This window comes from Pocillopora damicornis, chromosome 5 (assembly GCF_964200805.1).
Source record: "Pocillopora damicornis chromosome 5, jaPocDami1.2, whole genome shotgun sequence".
In the NCBI taxonomy this organism is placed as follows: Eukaryota; Metazoa; Cnidaria; class Anthozoa; order Scleractinia; family Pocilloporidae; genus Pocillopora; species Pocillopora damicornis.
In genome coordinates this window covers 26766677-26785491 of record NC_142674.1, presented here as the reverse complement: position 1 = coordinate 26785491, position 18815 = coordinate 26766677, and the positions used below count along the sequence as shown (strand labels likewise).

At 39.0% G+C, this 18815-nt stretch overlaps 2 protein-coding genes and 1 long non-coding RNA gene across 6 annotated transcripts; 2 read left to right on the top strand and 1 right to left on the bottom strand.

Annotated features, from left to right (window-relative positions):
- Positions 1-53: 53 nt before the first annotated feature.
- Positions 54-8396, top strand: LOC113671650 (uncharacterized). Its single transcript, XM_027187897.2, has 6 exons — positions 54-389; positions 1036-1253; positions 2896-3233; positions 4285-4687; positions 5977-6205; positions 7066-8396. Exons 1-6 carry the CDS (start codon positions 185-187, stop codon positions 7236-7238), a joined length of 1566 nt encoding a protein of 521 aa, XP_027043698.2. The 5' UTR covers positions 54-184; the 3' UTR covers positions 7239-8396.
- A 499-nt stretch (positions 8397-8895) lies between these two features.
- Positions 8896-13792, top strand: LOC149046252 (uncharacterized). 4 transcript variants are annotated; one of them, XM_089208373.1, is made up of 6 exons: positions 8896-9388; positions 9570-10331; positions 10973-11242; positions 11663-11941; positions 12548-12799; positions 12942-13792. In XM_089208373.1, exons 1-4 carry the CDS (start codon positions 9379-9381, stop codon positions 11746-11748), a joined length of 1128 nt encoding a protein of 375 aa, XP_089064499.1. In that variant the 5' UTR covers positions 8896-9378; the 3' UTR covers positions 11749-11941; positions 12548-12799; positions 12942-13792. The 4 variants fall into 4 exon arrangements, with proteins under 4 accessions (XP_089064499.1, XP_089064498.1, XP_089064497.1 ...); XM_089208372.1 differs by having other exon boundaries at positions 11663-12799; XM_089208371.1 differs by having other exon boundaries at positions 9367-10331.
- A 733-nt stretch (positions 13793-14525) lies between these two features.
- LOC149046251 (uncharacterized) lies at positions 14526-15226 on the bottom strand. Its single transcript, XR_016186665.1, has 2 exons — positions 15074-15226; positions 14526-14674 (listed from the first exon to the last, which is right to left on the bottom strand). It is a non-coding gene; the product is annotated as an uncharacterized LOC149046251 (long non-coding RNA).
- Positions 15227-18815: the final 3589 nt, after the last annotated feature.

Below are 18815 nucleotides of genomic sequence, written 5' to 3'. Positions count from 1 at the left end.
ACCTGCGCGTTAAACAACAGTGATATATTGGGGAGGGGAGGGACAGATCACACAAAGCGTCCATAGCAACACGTAACAACAGTTACTCACAAAGTTTCCAAGATGGCGGACAACATTGACTTAAAGACTGTCCAGGTTTAGGGCCTGGAGCACTTTTATTTATGTTATCTATGTATCGTAGCCAATGATTATGAAAGCAACAGGTTCCGAACAATACGAAGAGCATGGAATTAAACCGCCAAAGGTTCGAAATCTCTTACCTTCGAAGAAATTCCGTGACAACGTTAGGAAATGGGGCGAATCGTCGGAGTTGAGTAGAAGACGAGTTATAATTGTGCCCAGCATAAAATGTGCGGCTAGAGAAGTGAATGTGACAGCAGAAGATAAAGGTAAGGACATGGATGATACAGGATATTTGGTCAATCTTACGCACATAAATGCATCATTTCTTTAAAGAAGCTTTTAAAAACATTATCTGTACATGTGCATGCATACGTGCTTCTTTTTGAAAAAGTTCAAGGAAGGCAATTAAATTTTCTACGAACTCGATGAACACGGTTTTTAAGAAAAGACTGTAGATAAGTAACGGGTCCCTCATTGTAAGTGTCTGATCAGGCGAACGATTATTACTGCGTGCTATATTAAGGTAAAAATCTTAGTGTGTTCCCTTGAAATCTGAGTTGAAATGGTCAAGTTACGATTCGCCTTCAAAGTTCATCCCATCAACCAGGTAGGATTGTTTATATGGGAAAATATCTGAACCAGCCAGTCTTTCCAATCCTCTCTAGTCTGTCGATTACTTTATGGAGTAATTGAATTTTATAAAAACCAGTAAAGTGTTTAGGCTAAATCTCTGAAATCAACCCGGTCGGCTTTACTTAGCTCAGATGAAGAAGCTATGGCATAATTTTTGTTCACACTGATGGTTCATTAAATTTACAAAACATATCAGTATCTTAATTATTACTGTATTATTAAAAATAAGAAAGTTTTTTCCCCGCAAGATTAATTTACTTTGACTATTAAACCATTCAGACAAGAATGTTTATCAAGATTCTGAAGATGACATATTCGCTCGGCAAGTTGAAAGATACAAGAAGCAGCTGCAGGAACGGAAAAAGACCAGGGAAATTTTAAACAACTGTGGGCTCAGACAAGACTGGCTTAAAAACAAGACTGGTAAAACTGAACTTGAAAGAAGAGTTTTGAAAAGAATACTGTTGAAAGGAAAACCTGAGATTACAATCAAAAAGGTGTGTTACTTAACCCTTTAACTCCCACGATCTGATTGTTAATTCTTCCCTCTAGCTGCTACTCATTTCTTTGTAAATAAGTTAGGAGAATTTGGTGTCATCGAGATAACAACTTCAACCAGATAAGTTTGAATATTCTCATGACCTGTTTGCTGGATAATGTTTGGATATTATAGGGAGAAGTAACTTGTTAATCACTCCTGGGAGTTGAGGGGTTTAAGAATATGTTGTAAATCATGTGAGAGCTTTCCTTGTTGAGTACCTAAGAACAAAAACTGAATAAGTCAACACATGCCATAAGGATGTGGGTCAAGCCTCAGGCACAGAAATTTAATGTGAGAAAAAAGAAAGTATGTTCAAGCAACATTGTTAGGGCTGATAATTCATTCAAAAACATGCAACAGATCAGTTTCTCTAATAAAACATCTTTTCTGGAGCAGCCCAGACATAAGATTATGGAATCTATGGAAAAGTCATTCTCTTTACTCTTGGTTAAAATATTTGAAGGATCTTCCTATGTTGTAGACCCTCAAAGATTTTCATAATGACCTTTGAGGATCCTATTGAGATGCTAACCCTTTAACTCCCTTAAGTGACCAAGACAGAATTTCTCTTTACAATATCAATACAATATCAAGCAGGCAAGTGACAAGAATAGAGAAAAATATCAATAAGGGGATTATAAGTTGATTCAATGCTAAATTCTCAAAACTAACATCATAAGAACTGTATGGCAGACAGTAAGGAGAATTATTACTGAGATCTTGGGATTCAAAGGGTTAAAGATCTCTGAGAAATCTTTGAGGATCCTCAACCTCTAAATTCTTTTTGAGATCGATTTTCAATTACCTTTCATATTCCTGTCAAGTTCTTCAAGGATCTTTTATTTCCTCACCAAGATCTTCAAGAATCTTTCATATTCCTGCCAAGATCTTTAAGCATATTTTTATTCTTGACAAGATCTTCAAGGATATTCTGAGCTCTTACAAGTTGTTATCTACTTGTAATAGTGTGAGCAGAAAGGCTAATAATGATGAAGATTATGCTCACACAACCACCTCTACATGTTTCTTGGCTTTCCGTGATGTTTTTTCAGATACATTATACATGTAAACAAGTAATAACATGATTTCTCTAGCAATTTGTTGAAAAGCACTTGTAAATTTTTCAAAGACTAAAAATTAAACTTGCCCCAACAGCTTGTACAATTTTGATGTCTATGAAAACTTTACTCCTGATTATTAACACCAAATTGCTAGAGAAATCATGTTATTACCTATACTTCTACTATTTCTCAGAGAATTAAAGGAAATGTAGAAGTAGGGCTGGGCTGAGCTCCAAATTTTCAATACAAGTTTTAAAAAAGGATGGCTGTGGAGGTCAATCACCCCTCCCCCACTTATACCACCAACGAAATGAGAAACTTTGTGTCAGTTTTTTCAACTATTGTGTTGATGCATGATTATTGTCTTTAATATCATGGATCTACCATAGTTACTGGCACAGTGGGTTCATACTATGAAACAGCTTTTACTGATTTTAAAGCTGCCGCAAGTCCTTTTATCACTCATCTTTGAGGCTCATGCCAGTGTAATAATGCATTCATGTTCTTGTATTAAATTTTCATTTTGTTACTCACCAGGCTCCTACTCCTCCCCCAGAGACTGAAGAGGACACAACAGTAACTGGTGAAGACAGGGGGGTACCTACCATTCACCATCCCTCCCCAGCTGCCTTAGCTATCATTCAAAAATACTTAGATCGCAAAAGGATGCGCCTGTTGGATCTGTTTGCTCAAGCTGACAAAGACAAGAACTGGGTGGTGTCACGGCAAGAGTTCAGGAACATTATCCGATCATGGCGGATTCCACTCACAGATGTTGATTTGGAGGATTTGATATTGGCTCTGGACAGAGATAACAGTGATGCATTAGACTACAGAGAACTGGCAGTTGGTAGACAGTCGTATCTGGAGGAGAGGTGGGCATACATGTACAATATTCTGTTTCAATTTGCAAATCTGAAATACTTTTTGTCGCTCATATCCAGGGCTGTTACAATTTTTTGGGTTTGTCCTGTTTGGCTTTGTTTGAGTGCTCTTATATTGGACATTTACAGTTTTGTACAAACAAAATCAAAGATGCAATAGCCAATGAAAACAAAGAACAATATCAGAAGGGGAAATGAAAACTAAGAAATAAACACTTTGAATGAGGTAACTGGTTGCCAGCTTAGGCCAATACCAGTGATAAAGTCACAATTGGTTTTGGGTTTGCATGTGATTAACCCTTTAACTCCCATTAGTGATTAGCATGAAACTTCTCCCAATAATATCCAATAACATTATCCGACCAGCAAACAGGTTATGAGAATACTCAAACTTATCAGGTAGAGGTTGTTATCGTGATCTAACACCAAATTCTCTTAACTAAATTACAAGGAAATGTGTAGAAGCTAGAAGGGAGAATTATGCATCAGATCTTGGGAGTTAAAGGGTTGGGTTATGGCTGGGTACTAAGTCTTTTCTTCAATATGGCCAGTCACAGATCATACCAAATCAAATATTCAAATATTAGAATGTTCTTTGAACTTCTAAAATTAATGTGTAAAGCTTTTATGTTAAGAGGCTGGAAGTCATTGAATGTCCCCCAGCACACAAGTATTAGAAGTTAGACTAAGAAAGCAGTGGTCAGTACCTGGCCACTTTGCGGACATGTCAACTTGCCAAAACCAACTGGCAGACACCATTAGTTATCCATATGTGGTGTGGTATATTGGGGTCAGCAAGTTGACATGGCCGCAAAGTGACTTGTTACTGGTCAGTTACAACACTGAATTTCACAGGTACATGAACAAAATTCCAAAAACGTAGGTGTTGGGTGACATAGGCTCCACAACAGCAAAAAAAAAGAAAAAAGAAAGGAATAAAGAACAATAAAAATATAACCTTACACAGCCTTGATTTAGATGAGATTATGGCATGAACTGGCAAATTGGGTGCATTAATTTTTAACCTTCATTTCTTTTGAAGGGTCACTAAACAAGCGGCAGAGATTGTCCAAACTGCTAACACTAAAACTTCCAAAAGACCTGAAACCATTTTTGAGGAGCCTGAACCTGCTTATGACCCCACTAACGAAAAATGGTCTGGCACTGGAACACAAAGACCTCCATCACCTCAAAGACCACCCTCACCACGAGCCAACCCTCAAAAAAGACCCTCATCCTCACCACAGAGACCCTTAACCCCTTCATCTGCTCCTGTACAACCAGTGGCCTTTATAGCACAGCGGCCAGGGTCTGAGCCCCAGTTGCGGCACTCTCGGCCTGTGTCACCCACAAGTAGTGGAAGTATTGAGAGCTTATCACCCACCCTGTTGGAGATACCACCTGTTCAGTTATCAGAGAAAGTGGACCAGTTGACTCAAGATGAGGTATGTGACTGTTCCCCTGGAAGGAAGGGGAGGGGAGGTGGCGGGTGTCTGAGGATTCTGGTTGTGTCTCGGTAAAAATGACCCGACCCCTACCCTCAGTATCCTTCTCTTTTCATAGTCCTCCCTTTATAATTTGTTAACGACGACTAATGATTCCCCCTGAAAACCATGTGATCTGAACAAAATCAGTGAAAATAATAGCCAATCAGAAGAAGAAGGAAAATACCTTAAAGAGCCAATGAAAGCTCAAGGTTAAAAACAATGCGACTGCCTAAAGCGCGGGAAAACGCGGGCGACCAAGTCGTGTTCGGTTTTTAGTTTTGCAGCTAATTGGTTGAGAGAGTGGCGTGAGTTTTCTGGACCAATCACAAAGCGAAGTAAAGCAAAAACAAGGCATTCCGGACTAATTTTGGCACTTAATTAAAAATTGCTCTTACTTGATCATATTATTAATCCTTGTTAGTCTGGTTATTGTTTATTGCCCTCAAATGATGGAGAAGTCGACGATGAATCTTGTTATCCAATATAAAAGACTTACATGTATCTAATTATGCGAACTAAACTTATAGGGTCACGCTCCACCAGGATGCATTGCGGGGGTGATGACCATTCTCAGTGCTTTCTGTCATACAGAAAGGGAAAGTTTACCGTGTTTGACATATTATTGTCTTGCGAATTCTTCAATTTTGTCTTTCGTTCTGTCCCATAGATAGAAAAGAGGTCCTCAATGGGGTTAACCGATAGCAGTAAAACGGCCACAAAATTTAGTCGCAAGGCGTAAAAATTTACAAATTTTAACCGTTAGTCGTAAAAAAAGGTAACCGTAAAAAACATTTCTAGTGGAAACAACGGAAAGATGTTAACCATTAGCCATAAAAGCCATCACCTCATTGAGACCCTCAGAAAACGTCATCAGTATGCCTCTACTAAAGTGGCGATTTAGTTATATTCTTGGTCATAATACCCTTCTATTTGTGCAATGAAAACATTGGCACAAGGTATTGCTGTTGTGGCATTCTTTGCCGTTACCGTTCGGTTTGTGAGAAAAAGTATGGAGTTCCTGGATAATAACGATAACAGTGGCGCACGAAGCACACTGTTTGAGCGCGGCGCTTTGAGATACTGAGAGATCCGTCGCTTTTTATGTACGCGAAAACGGTTCATTGAAGTCCAGATGTATGATGGAAAATAAAGTGACATAAAATTTAAAGTAAAGAACTTTTTTCTTCATTGGCAGCCCTCAGCCACCATACAGAGGCACAATGTAACCTTTTTTTGTGGTATTTCAGATAAAAGACAGACGCATGAAAAAACAACAAAAACGGAAAGAAAAAGAAAAAGCCAAACAGAAAAAGAGAACTGCGCCAGAAAAAGTGTCTGTGGCTCCATCCACCCTAGGGGGTAGGGTGGGGGAGATGGTGGATCGCTACCGAAAGATGACCATGAAGGAGTATAATGATGTCGTGGAACTTTGCCATATGCACGGAGTGCAGCTGAGTAAGGATCTTCTGGAGCGAGGTTAGATTGTGTCGGAGGCTATTAATTTTATTTGTATCTATGAAGGGTTGAATTTTTAACATTTAATTGTAATGCGCAATTGAAAAATCTTACATTGATGATTGCGCAATATAAGTCTATAAATTATTGTTATTATTTATTTTTTTATGGTGAGGCATTCTTGAGGTAAATCCGAGTGTTCTGATTGGTTCTTGCTTGGCCAGGATTTTGGCATACGAACCTTTCCGGTGAAAATGGTCTTGAGCCGTGTATTTTGGCTCTCGAAAGCCGAAAAATTAAAAATAAACAAGTTTAGTGCAAATGCCATATAACACACTATTTACTGACCGCGCTTGCTCGAGCGGTACCGGGGAATATTGGCGCCTGGTCGTTTTTATACGGACCCCGCTTTGCTCTCTTTTTTCGGAGTTTGAGTAGCCACTCAGAGTCCCCCATCAGAGCGCGCCTTCAATGCTATCCACTGTTTAAGCATATAGTGGCACAGAGTACAAATCACTTTTAGTCAGTGTCTGGAGCGCTTCACAAGAGTATGTCGCTGGCCGAAAAGCAGGGAAATCGCAACAGTGAATCAAATCTGCGGAAAATATCACTAGGAGCTAATAATGAATCTCAAAATGAAACAAAATACCTTGAACGAGGGGAAAGGCAACAAACTAGGCAGCGAAATGTGGTTAGCGAGAGAAGGCAAAGCAACAACCATTCCACATAACCCTCATTCAGATGACAATGTGTCCATGATGCTTGCTATTTAACATTTAAGCTGTGTATTATAGTTGAACGATAGACATTAGTTTTTCTAGCTTGACTCATCTTTCTAATCCCTATTTTTGTTATTTATATGTTTATGATTTTTTTTTCAGTTCTCCTTCAACCAGAAGATAAACCGCTGTCGCAGATAAAGCTGACCGCGCGAAAACCTGGACTCTTTTCAATCTCAACGAGGCATCACATACCACAAGTTAAGTTCCAGTCCTCCACGGCTGGAAGCAACAAGCGGCGGCCGAATTTTAGAAACCCGGGTCCAAACACGTGACAAATGACTTTCAATATCAGGCGGCCAAGGTTATTTTTGTAGCGACAGTACATAAAAAGCTAAATTGGAGAGACAAAAATAAAGACTTACTCGTTAGATCGAAAACTATACGCTACTTTTTTTGTTACATTGTAAATCAAAGTACTCGAAGGATAATTACTGTAATAAAAGGGTTTATCAGGTTGAGAAGAACGCTTGCTAGTAAGTTTGTTTCAGTCGAAATTTATTGGGAATTAAATTTCTTTGGTTATCCTCATCCGTGGGGATGGTATTAAAGAGATTACTGGTACGCATTGCATTACTGGCAGTGTGCTTTCTCAGTACATAATTTAATCATATCATTTGAGGCATAACAGTAAAATAATAGGTTTGGCTGAAGGTGTTTAGTTTCCTGTGCAAAAATTTCGGGCATTAGTTGTATTGTTTATACCCATGTAGCCAAGGCTTTTAAGGATAATTTGATTTTGTTTTTTGATGTTCGTATGTATGTCGCGTTTCGAAGCTTGGAAAAAAAAATAATAGTATTACTAAAAACAATAATAACAATACTGATGATAATGATGGCAATGATAACAATATTTAAAAAAAGAATGTATATAAAATATTCTAAAATTGGATTTTGGACTACAGCCAGCTGTAAGCATCAAATTTGAGAGAAGGAAGCAGGCTGAAGCAAAGTAACACAGGTGTCACGAGAACTCATCCCGTAATTTGAGAATGAATTTTCTTAAAATGGCCATCAAAACAAGGAAGCACTAATGGATAGTCGAACGTGCCTGCTACACGTAGTTTACGCTTAAACAGAACATTGATTCCACTGTAGCTGATACGTAAGTTCATAGATTTTATGTGGTGTAAATAATGTACATGACGAATAGTTTGAAGCCAATTGGGCCATTTTACCCTATGCTGTGGTTCTCGGTCAAGAACAGGAGGCGTAAGAACTCACAAGTTCATTACAAAGCACATGGAACAGAACTAAACTAAGGAAACCAAATCACATGCAAGTGAACAATTATTAGCTGCCCAATTTTTGTATATGGTGGCCTGTGATAACTGCTGGCCGGAATCTAGGCAAGATCACGACACTATCCTAGAACGCGTAAATCGTCCAAGTCCTCTTCCATGGCTGAGATTAAAAATATTTGTTTTGTTTTGTATTGTTTTCATTTTTTACCCTCATCTAATCGATGTTCTTGTGCCTCAGACCCAGTTCTCAGCGTGATCAAACGTCGTATACATACATAAGCATTTGGAAAACGAGCTAGAAATAAAAAAGTCACAAATTTTCCGTGAAGCGAGTTTTTAATCGGGAGATATTGTGGGTTCAGGCGGCAGGATGTAACGCAACACTTGCCATACAAAAGCTTTGCGTGACATCCCAGAGAATACCTGGCAAGGAAATCACCTGGCCGCCTCGCAGTTTGGTAAATATCTACCATTGGTTCATCTCCAATTCGTTTGGTTGTTATTTGATATTGCACGATTAAAACATCTCCTTTCGAACACTTTCAAGATTTTACCTGTACGTGAATTTGTAAAGTCATGGGTACAATAAAACTTCGAAGAAAACACGGAAGACGTAACATGACACAACGATGACGGCAACAAGGTCATGGCAAAATAAGAGATCTTCTGGTCGGATCAATCGCTCAGCACGTGTGGTTTAAAATGTGTACAATGTACATCTCACAACTGTCCTCTTTAAAAGAGGAACGTTAAATCACCAAAATTTGAGTGGTGTGAGAGCAGAAAGCCCTGGAAAATTATCTAAGTTTCCATTTGGAACTCAACGCTGCCATTCGCAAAGTAGCGGGCTGTTCGCGAGATACTAAAGCAGTCAGCACTGTTGGCCTTGGATTCTCAGAACAGTTGGACATCATTGGTTTCAACTGGTTAGCTTACGACTTTGGCGGTTAACCATTTGTACACAACATCAACATGTCTATATCTTATGTACTCTTGGTGTCCTTGAATCAACGAAAGACATGCTATAGATCTCTATGGGATCTAGGGCCCACTCACTCTAGCAAAGCATCAGTCAAAGGCATCAATCGCTTTTCGAAAAAAAACAAAACGAAACAAAGCAAAAAAAAAAACATAACAATCGTTAATTGAAGCACGTAAACTGGTTCCTCAGATGCTCAGAGGTAAGTAAGCACGTAAACTGGTTCCTCAAATGCTCAAGCAAGTTAACTGAAATTTAGCCTATAAAAATCTCTCAAAAAAAGGTTCACGATTTAAGTTTTGAGCAGCACAAAGAGAACATCATGATCATAAAGGGCGAAGCTCTTTCGCTTCTTGCAACGAGCGCTTTTGTCTTCTTATTAGCTGTTGGAACTTGTAGGGCCAGTTTCCTCTCCACATCGCTGCAGTTCACTCGCGATGCCTTGATGGGTTTCTCACACGGATCGCAGAGGAGCGTGGAAATACTTACACCGAAGAAGACGAAAAGGATTATTAGTCCCACAGAGCAATTGCTAGAGATGTTAAAAGGAGAACTTAATAAGAGGACTAAATCCATGCGAAATTTTACCATCCCAACGAAAAACATTACTCGAGAAGAAATTACCTATACAAAGGAAAGCAGGACTTACAAACCGCGCTTATCACCATCGAACAAGTTCCTCGAGGCCATCAACGACATTGAACGGGCTGTGGCTAAAGCAAAGGCTTCAGGATTCCGTTACAGGAAAGAAACCTTCAATAAATTGAAGGGACTCCTAGCGCGAGCGATAAGAAGTAAGAGCTACAAATATGCGCGCGAAGTTCTGGGCAAGATCATGTATCTTTTAAGCACCAAGTCGTTGGCACCGCGACGAAGCAAGAGAACCACCTCAGGGAACAAAACCACCCCTGAAACGGAAGGAGGCAATTTCCTTCAAGATCTACGGAGGCAACTCGGCGCCTCGGTGTTTGATAGCTTCATGGCTGTCCAAGGAGACGTGTCACTGATGTTTGCCATTGATAACACCGGAAGCATGCGTGAAGAAATTCAAGCAGCAAAAAATATCGCCATAGACATCATAAATTATCCTCGTAATTCCAGTGTGAAGAAATACATTTTGTCGCCTTTTAACGACCCCTACCCTGGTACGTACAAAACATTTTATTTTTGTATTATGTTTGTCAGTTTGTTTGCTTTTTTCAATTAGGAAGGGGAGGTGTGAAGGATTTTGGGGGCACAGCATGGTTTTCAGGGTGAAGGGAGGGAAGATCAGTCATTGCTAACAGAGTATAAAGGGAGGGTAGGGGAACAACTATAGACAATTGACTGCCAATTAGCATCTAATTAAAGGGAGAGTTAAACAAAATCCTCCATCCCTACATCCCTACATCCCTACATCCCCCTCCCCCCTCCCCCCTCGCTTCTCTCACAAGCAATGGTCCCGCCTGCCTTATCAAGGCACTCAAGCTCTCTCCATGCCTCCCGATTAATATTTAAAAACCTTTTTACTCTAAAATACGCTTGAGTGCCATGCAGTTCGGCCCTAAAGGCTTTATTTAATCTTATACCCAGATCTTAACGTGTAACTGAAACTGAAATGTACCGCTTGGCCGTGAAAGATCTGGATATGAGACTACCCTTTACTGTCAATGACTGATCGTTCTTCTGAAAGGTAATCGAAAACGAACAGGGAAACAAGGGTGGTGGGGAAGGAGATATCATTCTGACCCTTCGCCAATTCCAGAAGAAGTCAAACTATTCAAATTTGCACTTCAATATTTTGCAGTGAAATCGGCCACCATAGTCAAAGAGGAAAGCGACGCTGGTGAGTTCGTGAAAGCTATTAATGCTCTTACAGCAAACGGTGGTGGGGATTGTCCGGAGTATACATTCACAGGGATGCTGGAAGCAATCTACCAATGGCCAGAATGGGGATCCCCTATGTACGTCTTTACGGACGCGGGCCCAAAAGATGCATCAGAAGCAAAAATTGCCGAGCTTCAGTTCCTAGCTAGCTCTGATCAGTTAGGGGTAACAATTAATTTTCTTACCACAGGTAAGAGATCTAATCATCTGTAAAGTATTTACATTCTTGTTCGCATACTATTTAGCAGGCTGTATGTCTGACTGACAAACCGGTAGAGAGGATAAGGTCTCGTCTTTTGCAGACTGACAGATTTACAGACCTACAGTTTGACAGACTAACAGACCGACAGACTAATAGACCAACAGACCGACAGTCCGACAAAGTGACAGATAGAAAGAACGACAGACTTACAGACTAAAGGACCGGCAGTCCAACAGACTGACATACCAACAGACTAGCAGACTGATAGAGCGTCTGACTGACCAATTTGAGTGATAGGCTGACTAACAAACTTCTGACAGACAGATTAGTCAATCTGTCTGACTTATCTATCGAATGATCAATTGATTAGTTGACCAGTGTCACGAATTTATCGATTGTTTGGTGTAGGTTTCTGTTACACTCATCTCCACCCAGCCTTCAAAGATCTCGCCGAGCGTACCTCAGGTCAGACTATTTCTCTTAGAAAAGACTGAGAACTGGAAAAGCTGAATAATCTGACAGCGGGTGTGCTTGATGGGACGAGTACTCTTAGTATCGGTTCAAGCCCAGGACTCAAGAGGAAGCGAAGCGTAAAAAATACAACACCCCGTCGATATAACTTTTCAGTTGATGAATCCATTGAAAAATTGACCATAACAGTAAGCACCACACGCCAGGGAACAAATGGTCTGTACTTTTTATTTTTTTGATTATATCTATGTTGTAGTGGGTGAGGCTTAATGTGATCTTAGGCTGCTATCTTTGACTTTTACATCAGGAAAAGGCTAGGTGAGAGAGAAATTTGTATCAAGGGGGTGAGCGACGGCCAAGAAGAAGGAGAGGGGAGGGGGGGGGGCAAATGCGTTCGTTAGCTTCTTGGCGTTTACTCGCCTATATAGGACGCCTGCACTGCAGGCGAACCGCTCATGGATACAGATGCTATTTCCATATCATATTTTACAAAAGGAGAGGTAGTTCCCAAATAGTCAACTAACAGCCACAAGGAAACTTTGCAAGAAATATTTTTCTTTTTTTTTTGGCTTCGTTTGACTTTTTTTTTTAGTTAATATCTTCGTTTTTTGGAGATTAAGAAGGATTAAATTGAATAACTGAAATCGATGGAAATATATTAAAATCAACAAAGTTGCTAGCTGCCTACCTCTTTAACCTTCGAGTGTCACAATTTATTATTTCTAACACCCTTGTTTATCTTTTTGTTTAGTTATTTCTTTTTTTATAATCTGTAAACTTAATGTATCAATTTTTGCATACTTGCTTTTAAACTTTTTTTAGGGCAAGGCATTACCCTGACAGACCCCGATGACATCGTGATCTCAGCTGAAAAACTTAGTCTGTCACAGGTCTCTGTCTATCAGATCGACCGCCCCAAGATAGGAGGCTGGACCCTAGTTGTGTCGGGTGAACACGAGTTTCAAGCTAAGTCAAGCAGTGAAACGAATGTCAACTTCGGAGTATATTTCATCATTCCAATGCGGGGACGCAGGAGACAGATAACAGAAGTGCCTATTTCCAATCCAGTTACAGGTAAGTTTCGCATATAATCAGGGCAATTTTTAAGTAAGTGTCAAATGTAATCCGGGATTTTATTTCGGTCTGTGATTGGTCAAAAAAACTCGTCCCATTCTGGACTTCAAATTAATTACAAGTGATTATGTATTTCTTAAAGGTAAACTGAACAAGATGCTCATCACTGTCGCTGGTTCTGAGAGGCTCAACACAAGCTCCCTACGCTTGGAACTCATTACCCCTGAAGGAGCTAGGATTACTGACGTCACGTTGCAGACAACTGACAACGTCCATTTCACCGCAAGTTTTACGCCTCGCACGAGCCAACCATTCAAACTCAGGCTCAGTGGTATGACTCGTGGCCGCAACACTTTTGAGAGAATTTCTCGCCAGAAGATCAAACCCTCCAGGGCCCTGCTCAGAGTAAGATACGCCAGTAATGATTATACACTTCCCTTAGGAAGAGTCACGTTTGTTCATTTTGAGATCTGCAACTTTGGCGCCACTGAGTATTTTGACGTTACAGTCGTGAAAGATCGAATGGGTTTGATTATTACCCCACAAATTTCATCCAAACGTGTCATTAAAGGCCACTGCGCGATTATATCTGTCCGCGCCAGAGCTACGCGGCCCGAGGACGTGGACAAGACCGACATCTTATTCTTGATAGTAAAAGGCCGCACATCTAAAGTTCTTGCCTCACAGGGGGTGCGTCTTTTTGTTGTGCCATAAGCAGAGATTTGTGGATCAATCTGTTATTCCGTTGTCACAAATTCATAATATTCTACTAAAATTTTAGGCGACCGAGTGAATTCAAGAGACTTTCAAGAGATCACAACGATTATCATTGATTAGTTATAGAGGCACAGCTTTCGAGAAAAATAAGAATTTTATCAGTAGGTTATTTCGCATAGTCTGTAACAGCAATAACAGCAATGAGATTTTAGCTCTAACGTCATGTACCTGATTAATTTTTTAGTCTTGAAGATTAATAAAAAAAGTGGTGGTTTATTTTGAGGCTTCAGAGTCAAGTTGTCTTACAGCAGTCATAAACATTCACACATGTCAGTGAGTTACGGCGTTGTAAATCAGAGTATATGTCATAAGAAAGCTCAAAATGAGAAAAACAAAATGATAAATTTACAGGATACCCGTTCTAAGTAACCCTTGTGCTTGGTAAGTCTAGAGTTTCCTTTCACTGCTCTTGTTTCCTTTCACAGATTTCTAGGACGGTTTCAATTCTCTCGTATATCACTCCTAATAGGGCTGATTTCTTCTTTAAAACTGTATGCGAAAATCGATGTGGCCGGTCAAACGTAATGCCACTGCACATGCCTGATATTTTGCGAAATAAGTTAATGGTTTGTAAGTAAAGTTGTCACGCCATCTTTGAGCGAATTGCGTAACAAGAGCAAACAATGACTGCCGTAGAGGTTTAAGGTTTGTCTTTATAGAGTGCGTAGTGCGAGGGTAATGGGAAAGAGGGAGGAGGGGAAAGAAAGAGATCATGGGAAGGGGAACAAGAATAGGTCTACCTTACTCGCGCGCGTTATGGAAACGCCGACTGGGACGAGTTAGCGATTATGTGCCAAATCACGTGACACCTGCTTGATCGTGTGGTGAAGTCGAAGTCTTTTATAAGTTCGACGTTTACGAATGTGATTTGAAACATGACCCCTTCTTGTTGAAACCTTTGTCGTAAAGCAAGAGACTCAGGAGAAAGTAAAGAAAGTAAATCATTGAATTAGTTTGTTTCAAATTTTTAAATTATCTTCTTCCAGAGTTACATTTTTTTCCATAAAAATGACCAACGCTACATCTCGGTCGAGGCTCTCTTTTAGTACTTTGTGCTTCATTTTCTATATGGGAACTGATTTCTTTCGCCTGCAATTCCTAACATGAAAATTCATTGATTAAACATCTCAAAGTATACTTTTCTCTTTCATATAAAAACAACATAGCTACGAAGTATAGAAAATGGTGCTGGCGGGAAGGGAGGGGCAACACAGTTTTTCCAGTACAGGTTTAGACCTTGTAGTATTCTGTCCCCCACCCTCCCTCTCAAATGCCAAATACCTTAGTTTCAAAAGAAGGGTATTTACTGGACCTTTGATACGATATTCTTTATCACTCTCGTGTGAACAAAGTTCTTTTTCACTTATCTTCGCCTTATTCTACGAATAACCCCTCTCTATTACTTATATCAGGATTTATTACTATTCGAGACCCTAAGAATAATTTTTCCCATCTTGATGAGAAATGATATATAATTTATCTTAAATATTCATTCACCTCATCTGAGAGAAGCTGCAGCCGATTTAATACCTCGTCTGCTCTCCTTTGTCTTGGCTTGGCGGACACTGAAGTTGTTCCAAGAAAAAGGAACAAAACCAAAAGCAATATTTTGTAGTTCATTCAAATTCGAAGCACGTTGTTGAAATACGCCTGTGCAAAGAGAGAACAGATTCATGCTAATACATTGAACAAATGTGTAAAGCTGATGTCTCCTGATGTAAGTTTTTAGCATAATCTGTTGGGAAGCTACAGCTGAAACCGCTTTAATCTATAAGTACAGTCATTAAATTTTTCCCCCAGTCAGTTGGTCGGTCAGTCATCCAGTTATTAATGATCAATCATCTAGTTCGTCAGTCATTCATGACCAGTCATTCATGACCAGTCATTCATGATCAGTCACTCAATGACTCTGTCATTCTATTACGTCTTTCAGATGTTCATTTATTTATTCCGTCAGACTTTCAGCCCTTCAGTCAGTCAGTGGACCATTCGTTAAGCGCATTTCGATTGAGTGTCTCAAACCAAAGTAATCGGAAGAATTAAAAATACTTTCAAGAGCCAATGAGAATTCTAAATAAAACTCGCGGGAAAACGAGAACGACCAATTGGTGATTGGTTTTACTTTTGCTTCTGATTGGGTGAAAAAGTGCGCGTGTATTCAGGACCAATCACAGAGCGACTCCAGCAAAGCAAAAGCAAAGCAATCCCGGATCAAATTTCTCGACATTCGGTTGAATACCCCTCTACCATCAATCAACCATTTAATCAGTCATAAATTTAATTAATTAATTAAGCCCTAAGACAATCATAATGTCTCAAGGTCAGTGCCGGATTACATTAACCCCAACAATAATGATTAATTCATTAGTTTTCCAACTATATATGTTTTCATTCCTCTCTAAATGTTATTCAGTGGTTTTACGGTGGTCCATCTGCTTTTTTCTTCATTTTTTGGCGTCGCTAGTTTGGCTTTCAAATAAATCCTTTCATGACTAGAAGCATTTTACGATGCTTCATTATTGATTCGTCAAAAGCAATATCAATCATTTCGATAGCACTGTTTTCGACATGTTTGTCTCAAGCTAGTGTAAATGAAGTTCTCTCCTTCACAAAAATGTCCGTAATGTTTTACTGGAAGTGTGATTTCTCATTGCATTACTTAATCATATCATTTGAGTCGTAAAAGCAAAATAACAGGTTTGAATATTATATATTGAATATATATTATATATTGAATATTCTGGTTAATCGCTAATAAGCTCTCGTTAAATATTAAGAAAACAAACTATATAATTTTTCATCCATATCAAAAACGCATTAATTTTAACATCCGCATTAAGGCCTATGATAGCCACACTAAAACGTTTTTTGATCTTGAACGTAAGGATCATGTTAAATACCTAGGGGTAATAATTGACCAACATTTATCTTGGAAACATCACATTAATTATATTGCTTTAAAAATCAGCAGAAATATTGGAATTATTTCGAGACTAAGACACTTTGTCCCCTTAAAAACACTTCTATGTATTTATAATTCTTTAATTTCTCCCTATATATCTTACGGCCTCATTGCCTGGGGCCAAGCCTCCAAATCTTATTTAGAAAAAATTCTTATACTCCAAAAGAGAGCTGTTCGCTTGATCTACTTTCTGCCTTTCAGAACGCATGCGATTCCATATTTCGCGCAATCTAACATCCTGCCAATAACAATGCTCTACTTCAAACTTTCATCAATCTTAATGCTTGATATAACCACTAACTCTGCACCTAAAAATATCTGCAATCTTTTTATTTCTACACAAGACATACATCAGTATAATACCCGATCAGCATCTTCTGGTAACTACTATGTTAACTATTCTAGGATTAATCATCATAAAAACTCTTTTTCTATCGTTGGGGCTAAAATTTGGAACAGTATTCCCGAAAGCTATCGAAGTCTGCCGAAGCACATATTCAAAAAGAAAATTCAAGCATCACTATTTGCAACTCTAGGAAGTCTGGATAGTTATGCTGACACTAGCACTCTTATTTCTGAAATAAAAAAGGCATCTTAATTATAATTCAAACATAATATATTAATTTACTTTTTATCACCTTTTCCCTCTTTTGTCAAATAATGTATGCAAAATCGAGTAATTCGCATAATTCGTGTTTTTGTAATTCGTGTTGTATGTCCTTAACACCTCCTGCCTAGATTAGCTCGCTATTTGCAGGAGGTGATTATTGTACAAAGATTTTCCTGCAAACTTAATAAACTTGAACTTGAACTTGAACTTGAATAAAGGTGTTCGGTTTTTTGTGAAAAAATTTCGGGCAATAGTTGTATTATTTATACCCTTGTAGCCAAGGCTTTAAAGGATAATTTGATTTTGTTTTTGATATACGTATGTATGTCGCGTTTCGAAGCGTGGAAAAAATAAGAATAGTATTACTAAAAAAAAATAATAACAATACTGATGATAATGATGGCAGTGATAATAATATTTAAAGAAAGAAATGTATAAAAAATTATAAAATTAGACTTCACTTAATTTCGGCCCACAGCCAGCTGTAAGCATCAAATTTGAGAGACGGAAGCAGGCTAAAACTAGGCAAGTGTCACGAGATCTCATCCTATGATTTGAGAATGAATTTTTTTAAAATGGTCATCAAACAAGGAAGTATTAATAGAACGTCGAACGTGCCTAATGCACGTAGTATACAAAACCTTGACTCCGCCGTAGCTGATACGTAAGTCCACAAAATTTATGTGGTGTAATTAACGTGCATGACAAATAGTTTGAAGCCAACTGAGCCATTTTACCCTCTGCTGTAGTTCTCGACCAAGAACAGGAGGCGTAAGAACACACTCGTTTGTTACAAAGCACACGAACACGTTAATCGTCCAATTCCTGTTTCATGATCACGATAAAAAACAGTTTTTTTTTTGTTTTGTTTTGTATTGTTTTAATTTTTTATCACAAGCTAATCGATGTTCTTGTGCCTTAGACCCAGTTCTCAGTGTGATCAAACGTCGTATAATTACATAAGCATTTGGAAAACGAGCTAGAAATACGAAAGTCACAAATGTCGTGTAAAGCGAGTTTTTAGTGGGGAGATATTGTGGGTTCAGGCGGCAGGATATAGGATGTAACGCAACAATTGTCATACGAAAGATTTGCGTGACATCCCAGGGATTAGCTGGGAGGGAAATTACCTCGCTGCCTCGCAGTTTGTTAGATATGTACCATTTGTTCATCTCCGATTCGTTGGGTTGTTATTAGATATTGCACAATAAAAACATCACCTTTCGAACACTTTCAAGATTTTACCTGTTCGTGAATTTGTAAAGTCGTTGGTATAATAAAAATTTGAAGAAAACACGGCAGACGTAACATGACACAACGGCGACGACGAGGTCATGGCAAAATAACAAATCTTGTGGTCACATCAATCGTTCAGCACGTGCGTTTTAAAATGTATACACTGTACATCTCACAACTGTCCTCTTTAAAAGAGGAACGTTGAATCACCAAAATTTGAGTGGGGTGAGAGCAGAAACCCCGACGGCAAATTATCTAAGTCAACGCTGCCATTCGCGAAGTAGCGGGCTGTTCGGGAGATACTATTGCAGTCGGCACTGTTGGCCTTGGATTCTCAAAACAGTTGGACATCATCGGCTTCCACTGGTTATCTTAGGCTTTGGCGGTCGACCGTTTGTACACAACGTTAACATGTCTTTATTTTTTGTACT